Here is a 15,494-nt window from a genome sequence, read left to right as displayed (position 1 = left end):
TGTGCTGCCTCAGAGATCACCTGACCAGAAATACTGCAGCTCTAATGGTAACAGGAAGAGATCAGCTGACCAGAAATACTGCAGCTCTAACTGTAACAGGAAGAAGTGCGGAAGCAAAAGACACAACTCTGTCTGTTAATTGGCTCATGTGACCTAACCTGTATGGTTTGTTTGGTATGTTTGTGTGTGCCGTGAATCCTACAATCCCAGGGGGTGGCCCTTATTTTTTAAAATGGCATTTTTCTATTTATGATTACCCAATGGCACATACTATTAATAAAGTATATTATTATGAAAATGGTTTATTTACATGAAGCAGGATTTTACATATGAGCTGTTTTATGCAATATCTTTTTATAGAGACCTACATTGGTTTCCTTTAAGGTTTCTTGTGCATCCTTTGTTTTCAGTGCAGATATTGCCCCATAAATAAATAATGCGCCAACAGTGTTGCAGTAGTTTGTCCCTTGATATAATATACGTTTATATTTTGTATTTTACATTTTTCCCACTGCAGGGACAATTGGGTATAACCAAAGGAACAGGATCGACACACTGATGTACCTGCTGGCCTATCCGCAAAAGCCGATGGTTAAAACGAAAACCATTGAACTTATTGAATTCGAGAAACTCCCGGCAGGACAGAATGCGACGGTCGCTGTTATGAGCTATAGTGGCTATGATATTGAGGATGCCCTTATATTAAACAAAGCTTCGCTGGACAGAGGTAACAAAGAGAAGTCTGATTCACTTATAGTTTCTGTATCTCTCCATTTTCTTTATTATGAATTATTAATGCATTTATTTGATGTTTATTATTTATAATATACCTATTATGTATGCTGAAAATAATCAAAGTTATTTATATGGTGTTAACTCGGCATCGCAGAAAAATCAGCGAAACTGAGCACAAATTCGCAAAACAGCGAAAAATCAGGCAAACACATTGAAGTCAATGGGCCTCAATAAAAACTTACGCACGCGACAATTTTTCTTGCTCCAAATGCATTAATTTAATGGGCATTTTTTCTCTTATTCAAATCAATGCATGGTTGCTAGGGTAATTTGAACCCAAGCAACCACATGCTGAAATTGCAAACTGGAGAGCTGCTGAATTAACAAAAAAAGTAATAAATTAAGACCAATTGCAAGTTGTCTCAGCATATCACTTTCTACATCATATTAAAAATTAATTTAAAGGAGAGCAACCCCTTAGCCCAGCCACAATGTGGTTGGAATCCCTTTAATGGGAACACCTGACTCGTGAAACATTCCCTCCTTTTATATCACTGCACCCAGACCTTATCATTGATTGGATGGACGTCCTAACCAAGTCATTTCATTGGTCCTGAGCTTATTGTCTGAGTGATAAATAAACTAATTACATTTTTTAGAGGGGTGTATAGTAATTAGAGACCACAAACAAACCACTTGCAAGAAAACTGTTAACTCTTCATCCTTTTTATGCGATGCCCCAGACACAATGCACAAAGTTTGCATTAGCCAAGATAGCCAGTGTTGGTTGCCAAGCAGCGGTAATTGTAGCCTCAGACATGTATCTTTGACATTAATGTCTGCTGTTCCCCATTTACATTTTTTCGGCTGTGCCAATAGAACGGGGGGGCTAAATAGAGGTTTGTTTGGTTTTTTTCCTCCCTTTCTAAAAGCCAAGTGTGTATAGACAAATAGAAAGCTTGACTCCATTGTTGGAGTAGACTTATCGGTAGTGATGGGCGAATTTATTCGCCAGGCGCGAATTCGCGGCGAATTTGCGCGATTCGCGCCGAGCGAATAAATTCGCGAAACGCCCGCGAAAATTCGCGGTAAAAATTCGCCGGCGTCAAAAATTTTTTTTTTTGAAAAACGGACGCCGGCGCCAAAAACGGGCGCTGGCGTCGGAGAAACGGGCGCCGGCGTCAAAAACGGGCGCCGGCGTCGAAAACGAGACGCCGGCGCCGTTTCGCGAATTTTTCGCCGTTTCGCGAATTTCGCGCAAAATTCGCGAATTTTTCGGCGAAGCGAAACGGCGCAAATTCGCCCATCACTACTTATCGGTCCTGTTTTATGGTTTTTTTTTTTCCATACTGCCAATTTCTTTAGTGGCACTCTATGGGCCAAGCATCTCTGTTTTGACACGTCCCATACAAAAACCCGTTTTGTCGGGACACAATTTTTTAATATCGTGCGCCAGTGTCCTGGTCCTTTTTATGGAACAGTTCATTAAGCAGAGAAGTGTTGAGACAGGAGCCTTCCTTTATTCTCATTCTTGGACCCTGCGCTTTATATGGACCCCCTTCTATCTGTCGGGAAGCTCATCCCATGGTGCTTTGTAACACATTATAAGAAGGGTTACTTATTCATATTCTAATTTTATATCCCTTTATCTCTTATAGTATAAAGGGATATCTTAAGGGTTTCCAAAAGGGAAATTGCAGTTAGCTCGAATTAGCAATGTACACATTTTTACTTCTGAATCATTTTACATAGCACTGTCGCTTATGTCATTTTGGCTCTGTGTTTAGGCTACCAAAGCATTATTTCCACTGTTACTATAGACACCATCTCTCCCTACTATACCTGCTATCCCACAGTCACACTCCCTTCCCAGAGACTATTATCCACTGTTACTATAGGCACCATCTCTCCCTACTATACCTGCTATCCCACAGTCACACTCCCTTCCCAGAGACTATTATCCACTGTTACTATAGGCACCATCTCTCCTACTATACTGCTATCCCACAGTCACACTCCCTTCCCAGAGACTATTATCCACTGTTACTATAGCACCATCTCTCCCTACTATACCTGCTATCCCACAGTCACACTCCCTTCCCAGAGACTATTATCCACTGTTACTATAGGCACCATCTCTTCCCTACTATACCTGCTATCCCACAGTCACACTCCCTTCCCAGAGACTATTATCCACTGTTACTATAGACACCATCTCTCCCTACTATACCTGCTATCCACAGTCACACTCCCTTCCCAGAGACTATTATCCACTGTTACTATAGGCACCATCTCTCCCTACTATACCTGCTATCCCACAGTCACACTCCCTTCCCAGAGACTATTATCCACTGTTACTATAGGCACCATCTCTCCCTACTATACCTGCTATCCCACAGTCACACTCCCTTCCCAGAGACTATTATCCACTGTTACTATAGGCACCATCTCTCCCTACTTATACCTGCTATCCCACAGTCACACTCCCTTCCCAGAGACTATTATCCACTGTTACTATAGACACCATCTCTCCCTACTATATCTGCTATCCCACAGTCACACTCCCTTCCCAGAGACTATTATCTCACTGTTACTATAGGCACCATCTCTCCCTACTATACCTGCTATCCACAGTCACACTCCCTTCCCAGAGACTATTATCCACTGTTACTATAGGCACCATCTCTTCCTACTATACCTGCTATCCCACAGTCACACTCCCTTCCCAGAGACTATTATCCACTGTTACTATAGGCACCACCTCTCCCTACTATACCTGCTATCCCACAGTCACAGTCCCTTCCCAGAGACTATTATCCACTGTTACTATAGGCACCATCTCTCCCTACTATACCTGCTATCCCACAGTCACACTCCTTTGCCAGAGACTATTATCCCACTGTTACTATAGATGTTATCTCCCTTTACTGCACCTACTATAGACTACCCTGAAAAACATGGCAGGCAACATACTGTTGTACCTAGATGAGTTGTAAACTGTGCAAGGGGAGCAACACAAGCATGAAAAAAGTTCCTTGGGCGTCAAATAAGGGCTGAGCATGGCTATTTAGTAGCCCCTATGTTGACTGACAGTTCACAGGAAGCTCTATTTGCCGTTGCACTTGGTTTTTATGCAAATAAAATCTAACTCCTAGCTAGAGGATTGGCACCTGCTTTGAGGCCACTGAGAGCTACATCCAAGGAGTTGGTGAGCGATATGTTGCTCCTGAGCCACTTGTTGGGGATCACAGCCTTAGAGCAATAGTTTTGTGGTTGCTGAGGTCAGTGACCCCCATCTGAAAGCTGACGAGAGTCCGAAGACAAGTCTTTATATATCATACTGAAAGTTAACTTATAATTGATCCACCCTCAATTAAAATTTAGCTACCACTCAAGGGTCATAGGTTTAGTGGTTCTACACTTTTACTTTGATAAAGGATCTTTGTCCTCTTGGTCAACTCTCCCTACACATTTTCTGGGCACCAATGTTTGGCTTAGGTCTATTCACAGGCCAAAACACAAGTCATCCGATGGCCAATGTAGGGCTGTCCAGTTGAGGGTCATCAATCTACATCAATGACCATTGTTGGCCTTTAGAAAACAGCTATTGAAAGTGACTTGGAAACTATTAACCTGGGCTGTTTATAATGATTCCTAGGGTTTGGCCGCTGCTTGGTGTACAAGAATGCCAAATGTACCCTGAAACGCTATAGCAACCAGACGTTTGACAAGGTGATGGGGCCAATGTTGGATGCGAATACCCGAAAGCAAATCTGGAGGCATGAAATCCTAGATGCTGATGGGATCTGCTCTCCAGGTAACATTATATTTTATTGATTTTAGGACCTTCTATCCAGAATGCTCGGTACCGGATTACTGATCTTTCCATAATTTGGATCTTCATACCTTAAGGATACTACAATATGAGGATAGAATTCTAGAAAATCATATAAACATTAAATAAACCCAATAGGCTGGTTTTGCTTCCAATAAGGATTAATTATATCTTAGTTGGGATCAAGTACAAGCTACTGTTTTATTATTACAGGTGTGGGACCTGGAGCTTTCTGGGTAATAGATCTTTCCTTAATTTGGATCTTCATACCTTAAGTCTACTAGAAAATCATATAAACATTAAATAAACCCAATAGGCTGGTTTTGCTTCCAATAAGGATCAATTCTATCTTAGTTGGGATCAAGTACAAGTTACTGTTTTATTATTACAGAGAAAAAGGAAATCGTCTTTGAAAATGTGGATCATTTGATTGTAATTTGGATCTTTCAGGATCATGTGTAACGGATAACTGATCCCATACCTGTATATACATTTATTCCTGTTAAATTATAATAGTCTTCCAGTTCAAAGCTGTGTACTGGAATAGAAGGTATTTATGTTAATATAAAGTAACATTTTACTAAGAGCCCTGGAGCTACAGCTCCCTCCACCCCATATTAATCCAACCACTGATGCTGGATATTTAGGTATTCATTTAGTGCAGAGCCACACGTGGAGATTCGGGGAGATTAGTCGCCCGGCGACAAATCGCCTCTTCTTCAGGCGAATAATCTCCCCGAACTGCCTTCCTGCCAGCTAGAATTGAAATCGCCAGCGGGATGGCACTCGGAACGCTTTGTTTTCCGAAGTTGGGGTCTTTGGAAAACGAAGGGATCCGAGGGCGATTGATTCTTGCCGGCGGGAAGGCAGTTAGGGGAGATTAGTTGCCCGAAGAAGAGGTGATTTTCCAATACACATCCCTCTTAAATTGGCCTTTTCCAGTTCACTGCTGTAAGCATGCTAATGTCCAATCCATCACTTGACACCATTGTCTTTTATCTTTTCAGGGGAAAAAGTGGAGAACAAACAAGTTCTTGTCAACAAGTACATGCCGACTGTCACACAGACCCCTCTAGACGGGAGCACCGCGTCGCAGCAGCCACAGTTCAAAGATGTGCCGATAACGTAAGTGTCACCCGACTCCTACAACACTATTAAAGGAACAGTAACACCAAACAATGAAAGTGTTTTAAAGGAATGACAATATAATGTAGAGTTTCCCTGCACTGGTAACTCTGATGTGTTTGCTTCAGAATCTCTACTATAGTTTATATAAACAAGCTGCTGTGTAGCCATGGGGGCAGCCATTCAAGCACAGGATACACAGTAGATAACAGATAAGTACTACTATAGTTTATATAAACAAGCTGCTGTGTAGCCATGGGGGCAGCCATTCAAGCACAGGATACACAGTAGATAACAGATACATACTACTATAGTTTATATAAACAAGCTGCTGTGTAAGCCATGGGGGCAGCCATTCAAGCACAGGATACACAGTAGATAACAGATACATACTACTATAGTTTATATAAACAAGCTGCTGTGTAGCCATGGGGGCAGCCATTCAAGCACAGGATACACAGTAGATAACAGATACATACTACTATAGTTTATATAAACAAGCTGCTGTGTAGCCATGGGGGCAGCCATTCAAGCACAGGATACACAGTAGATAACAGATAAGTACTACTATAGTTTATATAAACAAGCTGCTGTGTAGCCATGGGGGCAGCCATTCAAGCACAGAACTACATCTTTATGGAAAGAGGTGGGATGTGTGATGTAATATATTGATCATTGGAAAGTTGCCTAGAACTGCGTTTTCTCTCATTAGTTCATATCTATTTGACCTCTTTATATGGTTTTCAGTTACAAAGGGCCCACCGACTCCTATATTGAAAAAGTCATGATTTCTTCAAATGCGGAAGACGCATTTCTCATTAAAATTCTGCTCAGACAAACCAGACGGCCAGAGATTGGGGATAAATTCAGCAGTCGGCACGGACAAAAAGGTACCGTTTAATCCATGTGTAAACTTCTGCTACAGTAAATGTTTATATTGTTAGACTGTGCCCACCGCAATGGACTTCTGTGACCCTTGTTAACACAAACCTCTTCCATTCTGAGAGCAAAAGAATCATTATCTCTTGTTGTGGTCTGGAGAAAACCAATCCCTGAAGCACAGGTCAGGGAATATCATTAGTTGAGTATCACTCATGTATTATAAGGGATAATGTACCCCCTCTTGTAAATGATAAGGATATTAGAAGTCACTGAGGGGTTGTTCTGTGACCATATAAAGGCACAAGGCTGCAGGCTGAGTTATACAGGGAACTCTGAGTATCACTCATGTATTATAAGGGATAATGTACCCCCTACTGTAAATGATAAGGATATTAGAAGTCACTGAGGGGTTGTTCTGTGACCATATAAAGGCACAAGGCTGCAGGCTGAGTTATACAGGGAACTCTGAGTATCACTCATGTATTATAAGGGATAATGTACCCCCTACTGTAAATGATAAGGATATTAGAAGTCACTGAGGGGTTGTTCTGTGACCATATAAAGGCACAAGGCTGCAGGCTGAGTTACACAGGGAACTCTGAGTATCACTCATGTATTATAAGGGATAATGTACCCCCTACTGTAAATGATAAGGATATTAGAAGTCACTGAGGGGTTGTTCTGTGACCATATAAAGGTTTTTTAGAGAATTTGTTTTATTTAAATTAACGTTTATTTTAGGGAATTTGCATGTTATAAATTTTCATTTTGTAATTCAGTTTGCTTTATTAGGGAATTTGTAATTTATTAAATTTGTTTAGTGAGTTCGGATTTTATCAGTGAATTTTTTTTTTAATAATATGGTTTATGTGCATTGAACATTTCAAGCAGCTTAAAGCCGTAAATCATCATTTCTCTATTTAGCAGCGTGGCGTATTCATTAGTTCCAAAACTATAGGCAACTTTCTCCTAAGCTCATTAAGCTCCCATTGTGTTATCTTGTATTAAAATCTGTCGGCTATGACTGGTCCTGTAGGCAGAGCCAGCGGAGCAGAATAAGTGAATTATTTACTTGTGTCACTAGTTCTCTTCATTTAATGAAATCCACAGCTGTGTGAGTTGTGCGCTTGGATTTGTCCGTCCCATTGTCGCACAAGTCGGCCGAGGGTAGAAGCCGCTGTGATGGAGAGTCCTCCCTTCTTTCTGCTCTTCTGCCTTTCTGTGTCGATTTCATGGAGCTTTTGTCATTCGCTTTCACACAAAACAAACAACACAGGGGCTGTCTGCTATGGGGACCGGCTGGGCACAGAAAAGGGGGTTCTCAGGGGAGCCTGGCACATTCAAAAGTTCAAAACTTTGATTGAAAAGCTTCTAACTTTGATTCTAATTGTAAAACCGTTCTTCAGACAGACAGAACTTATTGTGGCCCCTAAATATATAGCTGTAAAAGTGTGTGTTCGTGGATTGATGGAAGAATTTGAACTACTTTGGTTTTTTTTAATAGGGTGGGGAGATCATTTTCCTTACACCTCTTACTTCCTGTGAGTCGGACACCGAAAATTAATTTTCCCTAGCCAATTTGTACTAGTTTTTTTTTTTTTTTTTAATATACGGTGGGGAGATTGTTTTCCTTACACCTACTACTTCCTGTGAATCCTACACCGAATATTAATATTCCCTAGACATTTAGTACTTTTTTTTTTTTTCAAATTTTTCTTATTTATTTTTTTAAATAGTGTGGTGGGATCACTTTCTTTGTATCTCTTACTTCCTGTGAGTAGGACACTGAAAATACATTTTCCCCAGCCAGTTTGTACTTTTTTTTTTAATAGGGTGGGCAGATCATTTTCCTTACACCTCTTACTTACTTTGAGTCGGACACCGAAAATGAATTTTCCCTAGCCAATTTGTACTAGTTTTTTTTTTTAAATAGGGTGGGGAGATCATATTTCTTACACCCACTACTTCCTGTGAATCGGACACCAAAAATGATTTCCTAGCCATTTTGTACTTTTTTTTTTTTTTTTTAAATAGGGTGGGGGGATCACTTTCCTTGTACCTCTTACTTCCTGTGAGTTGGACACTGAAAATTAATTTTCCCTAGCCAATTTGTACTTCTTTTTTTTTTTTAATAGGGTGGGGGGATCACTTTCCTTGTACCTCTTACTTCCTGTGAGTCAGACACTGATAATTAATTTTCCCTAGCCATTTTGTACTTTTTTTTAATAGGGTGGGGAGGTCATTTTCCTTGCACCTCTTACTTCCTGTGAGTCGGACACCGATTATTAATTTTCCCTAGCCAATTTGTACTTTTTTTTTTTAATAGGGTGGGGAGGTCATTTTCCTTGCACCTCTTACTTCCTGTGAGTCGGACACCGATTATTAATTTTCCCTAGCCAATTTGTACTTTTTTTTTTTAATAGGGTGGGGAGGTCATTTTCCTTACTTCCTATGAGTCGGACACTGAAAATGAAATTTCCCTGGCCACTTTGTACTTTTTTTTAAAACTAAGTTGGGGAGATAATTTTCCTTGCACCTCTTACTTCCTGTGAGACCATGGAATATCTAAAAAAGATAATGCTAGAATTTGTTGTTTTTTTTCTTTTAGTAGAGTTGAGTTGATTTTTAATTGTTTCAGACTTCATCTTTCTAGTGAAAAAAAAAGTGGTTGCTTAAAACTTTGTTCTATTATAGTGCTAGTGTTAGTGTTCTGCACTTGTGAGTCAAAACTTTACCTTTTTTATGGTGTCTGCCACCACTTCCTTTTTGGTAAAAGAACAGCAGTCCTGTGCTGCTTTATGGCAGGTTTTCTAGTCATACACTCTGAATCCGAGACCATTGCTTCATTTTAAAAGCCAATTTATGTTTATTACATTTCTGCTTAAATACAAACCCATGGCCGTTTTAGCCAGAGCTGAGCCAGGGAGGTTTAACACTGATGTGCAGGCTTCCCCCACACCATTTCCCATTTCTAGGTGAGTTATTGGTGGACTCCGATGAAGACGCCATGGGAAAATTAAGCAAATAAATATCTTTTTGCCTCCACAGGTGTTTGCGGTTTGATTGTCCCTCAAGAGGATATGCCATTTTGTGAAACTGGCATCTGCCCAGACATTATCATGAATCCTCATGGCTACCCATCCCGTATGACGGTGAGGTCCAGCTTACACCAAAATATCTCCTAACCTCTTGTGTTTTTGCTTTTTATTGACTGAAACAAATGGTGCTCTGCAACTGGCCAACGCCTTCCCCAGAGGAAGAGGAGGCTTCACCAGACTGGGCTTCCCTGTCTTGGGCTCGGTTAGTTTGAAGTTGCATGATTATCATAGTCCCATGTCCTCACCTGGTAAAAAATGCACTCTCCCTTTGTACAACATGTTTTGATTACCAGGTGAGGACATGGACGATGATAATCATGTGACTCCAAACTAACCGAGCCCAAGACAGGGAAGCCCAGTCTAGTGAAGCCTCCTCTTCCTCTGGGGAAGGTGCTGGCCAGTTGCAGAGCACCATTTGTTTGTCAATAAAAAACAAAAACATTTTTAAAAAATGCACTCTCCCTTTGAACAACAGGTTTTGATTAAGTTAATGCTCTTCAAAAAATATTATATCTGTTATCTTGCTGTGCCTGGGAGTTTTTTTTTTTTCCGCCATTAAATAGAACTAATGTTACCCAGTCATTTCATTAAAATGAATTATGCTTGGCATAATAAACCTTTATCTTATTTAATGGTAGCTAATAAAAACAGAGAGCTCCATCCTACAGTGTAAGAAAGTTTAGCTCTAATCCAAGGCAATTTAATTTGTCATGTTTTAAAGCACTGCGTATCTTGTCGGCGCTATATAAATAAATGATGATGATGATGCTTTAGGTTTGGTGGTCTCCAGCCATCAGCCATTATTATAGGATACCTTGTCCATGGCTCAACCTCATGTGTCTGATAAATGCTGCAATTATTCTGCTTATATATAGGGAGGGGGCAGGGTATGGGGTTCCCTACACTTCCGATGCATCAGCTACATCTTCTCTAATTATTATTGGTCGGTCCCCTTGGGAAATCTTAGCTCTACTATGGATTTTATCAAGTGTATAGAGCAGGAAGGCATCAACAAAGCAGGTGAAGATCCTTCATGTAGATTACAGTATCTCCTGCCTGCAATATTTATTTCAAAATTAGCCACGTGATTGAGCATTGAGATTGGTTGGATTCATGCAGACAGTAACCTTTAATTATTGCATTAAGAGTCCTTGTAAGGCTTGTATTTCTGAACGAAGTCTTAAAACATTGGGGGATGCCAATATATTGCGCACACCCTCATCCAGCAAATCACTAACCCTGTCGACCCAGCTGGTACCCATCTTTCTTAAAACGTGGCCTGGCCCAGGCTACTTTCTTGAAGGCCTCTGCACTACCCTGTCTGATCTAGAGTCCTACAGCGAGTCGGGTTAAAAAGCGGGCGCCTTGCGGAACGTGGGGAGGATTTTCATTTGCGGGTATATCTGCAGGTCGGGCTGCGGGTCTCATCTAAATTTCCTATCTCATGTAATATTGTCTATATTTGACTCCTTTTAAAGTTTTACAAAACTTGTTTCTGTCCCGCCCACTTTTGATGACGTTGCTTCCGGTTTGCAGGACCATCACTTCCTGTTTGATGGTGGTCGGCGGGTTGAGGGTCAGGTTGCGGATAAGGCAGTTGCGGGTCCCGGTCGGGTAGCGGATCAAAGTGGGTATATATGCGGGTTGCAGTTCGGGTCGTAGGCTGCGAGTTGGGGTCCGGGTCTTAGAAATTGATTCCACGCAGGACTCTAGTCTGATCCATGTCTTAAAAGATAAGTAAACCTTTAAAATATGTGAATGTATAATTGATGAGAGTGCTATTCTCAGCACATTCATTATTTATTTTCTTTTTATTCCAAGATATTAAGGGATACAGGTGCTGTTAATATGAATGAATTTTGTTCCAACAGCGCCACCTGCTGGTCAGTTTCTGACCAGTCTGACCACCAAGTAGTCAAGGAAGTTGTCAGGAGAAAGAAAGAGGCTGCTCTGATGTTCCTCTGCTTAGGAAAGATTTTAGAAAGGGTTCTTTAGGTATCTCCTGCACCAGTAGAAGTGCAATAAAGTCACCAAATCTTTGCACTCACAGGTTGGAAAGTTGATCGAACTGTTGGCAGGGAAAGCCGGGGTCCTAGACGGCAGATTCCATTATGGAACGGCCTTCGGAGGCAGTAAAGTGAAGGACGTGTGCGAAGATTTAATTCGATATGGCTACAACTATTTGGGAAAGGACTACGTAACATCTGGAATCACAGGGTAACAGTCTGCTAAATCTTTAACCTCTTATTGAAATTATACTAGGAGGATTAAGTTTAAAACAGTCTCTACCCCCTTGGGTGTAAGATCTAAGTGGAACCTTGTGGAGATCCTTCTGTGGCTTTTTGGAGAAGGTTAAGTGAGTAGACACACTGGCTTCAGTAGCAGATCAAGTGCACTGACAGATGTAGGACCTTCACAATCAGTTAGCCTTTGCTTTTTCAGTAGGACGTACTATTTTTCTTCATTTTGGGTTTCTTGTATAAGTTTTGTCCAACCTCAGGTTTTCTTGGTTAGATTTGGAAGACGATAGGCCTTCTTCTACTCGGCTAGTTTTCAGCCCCTAAAAGTGACTCTGATCCAAGCAGTGGTATTGCCACAAGTAAAAACCCTAAAACACCCTTTATATGTGACCATACCCTACATATGTTTAACCAAGCTGTCTCTGTGTCTGTTTAAAATATGAAGACGCTACATTTCCCATTAAGGTTATTGATCCCTGGTTTTCCATTTCCTGCAGGGAACCTCTAGAAGCCTATATTTATTTTGGGCCAGTGTATTATCAGAAACTGAAGCACATGGTGCTGGATAAGATGCACGCACGAGCAAGGGGACCCAGGGCAGTGCTAACAAGGTATGTGTAGAAATCTGTAATTGCCTTTGAGTATTGATTTCCATAAGGGGACCCTTATTCAGAGATGAGCACCCCATTCCACTCTTAGAAGGAAAAGCACTTCGTATGGCCTTATTTTTCCCTACATAGGACAATTCCCCATTCCCTGGGGTTTAGTAGTTTTTTGGGGAAAATAACTAATTACCCTCTGGGGTGGTACCTTATCTCTTTGCTTTGGATGGGGAGCCTTGGGGTAAAGTTATGTCCTGATTGCCTGCTGGTGAGGCATTGCCCCTTTACCTTAGGATAAATTGGGTTGAGAGCCTTCTCTGTTGCCATGGGTAAGGTGATGCCCACATTTCCAATAACAGCCACCCTTGTTTCCTTTAGGATGATAATGCCCCCCCCATTGCCCTTTTGTTAAACAGCGCCCAATGTTACCTTTGCAAAAAGTGGTGCCCTGTTTCTTGTTGCTTCTAGTAAGTCAGTGCCCTCCATTACTTTTGGCTAAACAAGTGTCCTTGGGCAAGCTGGTGCCCTGTTTCCCATTGCCCTTGGGTACATTAATACCCTGTAATACCTTGCCATTAGTGTATCTGAGTAGGAAAGAATGTACATACAATGTAGATGTAGCTGACAGTTACTCATTGTTGTACCAGACAACCCACTGAAGGCCGATCCCGAGATGGTGGCCTGCGTCTCGGAGAAATGGAACGCGACTGCCTGATCGGCTATGGGGCCAGCATGCTGTTACTGGAGAGGCTCATGATTTCTAGTGATGCCTTTGAAGTGGACGTGTGTGGCCAGTGCGGGCTACTGGGATACTCCGGCTGGTGAGTCAAGCCTATCCGTGTCCCTTATAGACATAACACATGATACATAACCTGCGTATAACTTTCTTTCTGAACACCAGTCCTATATTGTTGTGTCTGAGATGCGATGTATTCAGTGGAATTATTATGCTCATTTTCATGACAATTTTGACCACCAGAGGCCGCTGTGTTCACTGGAGCTGCAGTGATTTAACTGGTTGCTTTGAGACCCAGTATGACGACTCCTCGTATTGTGTTCAGAATAATAACAGTTTGTCAAAAAAAACAAAAGTGAATAAAGCTCAAAATAGGTTTTATTTCCATAATGCAAAACATAAAAAAATCAAGAAAAAGGACCGAATTTTTGTTCTACCTTTACAGAAAGTGAAGAAAAGGGAATATTCGGCTGTTCCAAAAAATAGCAGTCCCTGCATTCTTCTTTTCAAACTTATTCGCTGTATAAACTTAAAACGTGTTTCAAGCTGTTGTTTTTTCTTTGAAAGACTGAACTAATATTGAGTTCATTATTTATTTATCTTTTTATTCCAAGATATTAAGGGAAACATGTGCTGTTAATATGAATGAATTTTGTTCCAACAGCGCCACCTGCTGGTCAGTTTCTGACCAGTCTGACCACCAAGTAGTCAAGGAAGTTGTCAGCAGAAAGAAAGAGGCTGCTCTGATGTTCTTCTGCTTAGGAAAACAATCAGAAACCTTTCTCAAATCTTTCCTAAGCAGAAGAACATCAGAGCAGCCTCTTTCTTTCTCCTGACAACTTCCTTGACTACTTGGTGGTCAGACTGGTCAGAAACTGACCAGCAGGTGGCGCTGTTGGAACAAAATTCATTTATATTAACAGCACATGTATCCCTTAATATCTTGTCATAAAAAGAAAATAAATAATGAATGTAAATCACAAAAGTGCTTAGAATAAATGTTTACTTATCCTTTAATAGACACCATTAGCAGCATGAAAAGAGTGGCTCAGCCAAGGCAAGCAATATGGCAGCTCCTTTCTACAAACATTTTTATAAAAATAATGACTGCCCTTTGCAATATGGCCACTCCCACACCTACAAACAATACATTATTATGTTCTATTGGTTAGATACAACCACTAACCACTGGTTTGCCACTTTACCAATATTGGAATTTTAAAATAAAACCTATTGGCAACTGCTGTCCGAGCAACGTCTGTTTCTTTTGTTATTAGCCGACCAATGAGACACTATACAGACTAAGTGGATTTAAAAAGGTGAAGTAAAATCGAAACAATTGCTATGGCTAAAAACTTTGTACATACTGAAGTCACTGTACCAGCCCTGAGCTTTAACGTGCCTTATAATATCAATGGTTCAGTCCTGCAATGTTGCCCAGTAGGGGTTCACCAAGCAGTGAGAGTCAGTGGCACTGCACATGCTCAGTGTGCTCTGAGCTGCTGTTGAGAAGCCAAGTCTGTCCTAGAAGCTGAAGCATCGTGGCTGATTATTAATCAGTTCAAATGCAGACTGTATTACAAATCATTTATTTATATTGTGTGTGTATATACACAGTATATTATTGCTTTAGTTCTCCTTTACGGAAAGCTTATGTCTGTCTGTTCTTGTGTCTAGGTGCCATTTCTGCAAGTCTTCTTGCCACGTCTCCTCGCTGAGGATCCCTTACGCCTGCAAGTTGCTCTTCCAAGAGCTCCAGTCTATGAACATTATCCCCAGGCTCAAACTGGCCAAATACAATGAATAAACCTGCCATGTGGATCCCACACAATGTAAATAATACAAATTTATTTAACCCCCTTCATGTACAAGGCCCTGCGGGTTGTCTCCATGTTCCTTTATAATGTTTAGTGATGTACCGAATCCAGGACATGACTTTTCATCACAAAACAAAGAAGTAAAACATTTTCCTCCAATTTTTCCTATCCCACCCCTAATTTGCATATGCAAATGAATAAAGAATTTGGGGATCCGGTCGAATCCCAAATAGTGGATTTGGTGCATCCCTAATAATGGATAAGTAAACATTTAAAACAAGTGAAAGTAAAATTGACGAGAGTGCTATTCTAAGTAATTTTGTAACTTACATTCATTATTTATTTTCTTTCTATTCCAAGATATTAAGTGATACATGTGCTGTTAATATGAATGAATTTTGTTCCAACAGCGCCACCTGCTGGT

The 15,494-nt window shown here is 40.9% G+C and overlaps 1 protein-coding gene across 1 annotated transcript in view; it reads left to right on the top strand.

The window, feature by feature from the left end:
* The window catches only part of polr3b.S (polymerase (RNA) III (DNA directed) polypeptide B S homeolog), a 52,737-nt gene extending 37,342 nt beyond the window's left edge, over positions 1-15,395 (top strand). The window contains exons 20-28 of the mRNA XM_018254857.2: positions 518-727; positions 4,394-4,552; positions 5,578-5,695; positions 6,443-6,585; positions 9,626-9,729; positions 11,726-11,892; positions 12,413-12,526; positions 13,165-13,338; positions 14,931-15,395. Coding sequence (XP_018110346.1) covers positions 518-727; positions 4,394-4,552; positions 5,578-5,695; positions 6,443-6,585; positions 9,626-9,729; positions 11,726-11,892; positions 12,413-12,526; positions 13,165-13,338; positions 14,931-15,060 — 1,319 coding nt within the window. The 3' untranslated portion in view covers positions 15,061-15,395. The remainder of the gene's footprint in view (positions 1-517; positions 728-4,393; positions 4,553-5,577; positions 5,696-6,442; positions 6,586-9,625; positions 9,730-11,725; positions 11,893-12,412; positions 12,527-13,164; positions 13,339-14,930) is intronic.
* The last annotated feature ends 99 nt before the right edge of the window (positions 15,396-15,494 follow it).

This window comes from Xenopus laevis, chromosome 3S (genome assembly GCF_017654675.1).
Source record: "Xenopus laevis strain J_2021 chromosome 3S, Xenopus_laevis_v10.1, whole genome shotgun sequence".
NCBI classification, from domain to species: Eukaryota; Metazoa; Chordata; class Amphibia; order Anura; family Pipidae; genus Xenopus; species Xenopus laevis.
The sequence above is the reverse complement of the archived record's forward strand: the minus strand, read 5'-3'. Positions and strand labels throughout refer to the sequence as shown.